The following is a 2,075-nucleotide window of genomic DNA, read 5'->3' on the forward strand; positions in this document are numbered from 1 at the left end:
GGGGGAGAGCAGCAGGGGGAGAAGGGAGGGTGGTGTTGGTGGGGGGATCAGGGCACAGGGCTGCTGCTGCGGGGTCTGACGGGCTGTGCTGTGCTGTGCAGGAGCTCAGTGGGTTCCCCAGCGAGGCACAAGGCGCTGTGGAGGTGCTGCACCCGGCCATGTACACCTGCACGGCCGTGCTGCTGCTCTGCCTCTTCACCACCATCATCACCTACATCGTCCACCACGGGTGAGGGAGTGTCCGGTGCTTGTGCTGCTGCTCTGGGGGCTGGGCTGGGCTGGGTTGGGTGTCTCTGTGGGCAGTGGGAGCAGCTCCCCAGGTGCCCCAGCTCCCCAGGTGCTTCTCCCCAAGCCAGAAGGTGTGTGGGCATGGCCATGCAGTGACACAGCCCTTTAGGACAGGGGTTCTCAGGACAGTCAGGGAGCACATTCTCAGGGAATGTGCTGCCCAGCAAGTGGCCCTGGGTCCTGCTCCTTTGCCTGTGTGCAGAAATGGACCCGTACATCCCCTGCAGGCTGTTGGTGCCTCCCCCATTTGTGGCTCTCTTGGGGCCGGGCAGGAGCTCACAGGTGCCCTCTGTGCTCTTGCTCTTGCAGCACCATCCTGATCCCACGGAAGGGCTGGCACATGCTGCTTAACCTGTGCTTCCACATCGCCATGACGGCCGCCGTCTTCGCGGGAGGCATCACCCTCACCGGCTACCGGGCCGTGTGCCAGGCCGTGGGTACCGGGCAGCGCCCAGCCCCGCGGGGTCCCGGGGCACCGGGGGGCTGCGGCATCCCCACCCCAACCGCCGCCTCCTCCCGCAGGTCGGCATCATCTTGCACTACTCGTCCCTCTCCACGCTGCTCTGGATGGCGGTGAAAGCTCGAGTGCTCTACAAGGAGCTGACCTGGAAGGCGCCGCAGCAGCCGGACAGGGACACGTCCCAGGCAGCCCCCAGACCCATGCTGCGGTACAGACACCCCTGCCCCCTGCCCCGGCACCTCCAGCAACCCTCTCCACCCCCATCCTATTCCCTCTTCTATCCAACAACCTCAAAAATACCCCCAGCAGCATAATCATAAACACAATCAAAAGTTCCTTCTTAATCAGCCTAATCCCAATAACAATTTACATCCACTCTGGAACAAAAAGCCTCACCTCCTTCTGGAAATGAAAGTTCATCATAAACTTCAAAATAAGTTCATCAATAACTTCAAAATCCCCATCAGGCCCTCAGAGGCTCAAGGGGCTGGGGTGGGATTTGCTCCCCTGGATGAACCCATCCTGTGCTCTCCTGTGTTCTCCAGGTGTGCGCTGACATTTCCCCTCCCCACAGGTTCTACCTGATCGCCGGCGGGATCCCCCTCATCATCTGTGGGATCACAGCAGCTGTCAACATCCAAAACTACCACGACAACAACCCCTAGTAAGTGTCCCTGTTCGACCCTTCCTCCCTCCCACGTGGGTGGCTTCCCTCTGCTGGGGCAGGGAACTGGCGGCACTGGGAATCTGGAGAAGTTTGGGAAAAGATCGGTGAGTTTTTTCCTGGGAGTTACTGGGAAAAAATCGTCCAGGCAGCCGGCAGAGCTCCACAGAGCCCTGCCATGAGGGCAGAGGTGCCCTCTGAGCAGCTGCAGGCCACTCAGAGCCCCTCTCCTCCCGCACAGCTGCTGGCTGGTGTGGCGGCCCAGCCTGGGCGCTTTCTACGTCCCCGTGGCTTTCATCCTGCTCGTCACTTGGATTTATTTCCTCTGTGCCGGGCTCAGCCTCCAGTGCCGCCCCTCACACCAGAAAGACATCCCGGAGCCTCTGGAGCCCCCGCCGCGGCTGGGGGCCGCCGGTGACCTCCTGACAGACTCTGGCTCCATCTCGGTGACGCTGAACTCGGGGCCACCCTGCCCGGAGGGGGACGGTGTCTACTCCCTGCGGGTGCAGTTCTGGGCGCTGGTGGCCACCCACGCCCTGTACGTGGCCCTGTGGACGTTCGGCGCCATGGCCGTGTCCCAGCGCTGGTACCTGGGCATCGTCTTCAGCTGCCTCTACAGCGTCACCGCCGTGGCGCTGGGGCTCTTCATCTTCCTCCATCACT

The 2,075-nt window shown here is 62.2% G+C and overlaps 1 protein-coding gene across 1 annotated transcript in view; it reads left to right on the forward strand.

Moving 5' to 3' along the window:
• ADGRA2 (adhesion G protein-coupled receptor A2) overlaps window positions 1–2,075 on the forward strand; it is a gene marked incomplete at its 5' end in the record, with an annotated part of 8,347 nt that overhangs the window by 5,634 nt on the left and 638 nt on the right. Inside the window, 6 exon segments of the mRNA XM_031064491.1 lie at window positions 52–96; window positions 99–229; window positions 598–721; window positions 811–956; window positions 1,323–1,412; window positions 1,654–2,071. Coding sequence (XP_030920351.1) covers window positions 52–96; window positions 99–229; window positions 598–721; window positions 811–956; window positions 1,323–1,412; window positions 1,654–2,071 — 954 coding nt within the window.

The sequence above is a fragment of the Geospiza fortis genome, unplaced genomic scaffold (assembly GCF_000277835.1).
Source record: "Geospiza fortis unplaced genomic scaffold, GeoFor_1.0 scaffold371, whole genome shotgun sequence".
Taxonomy (NCBI): domain Eukaryota; kingdom Metazoa; phylum Chordata; class Aves; order Passeriformes; family Thraupidae; genus Geospiza; species Geospiza fortis.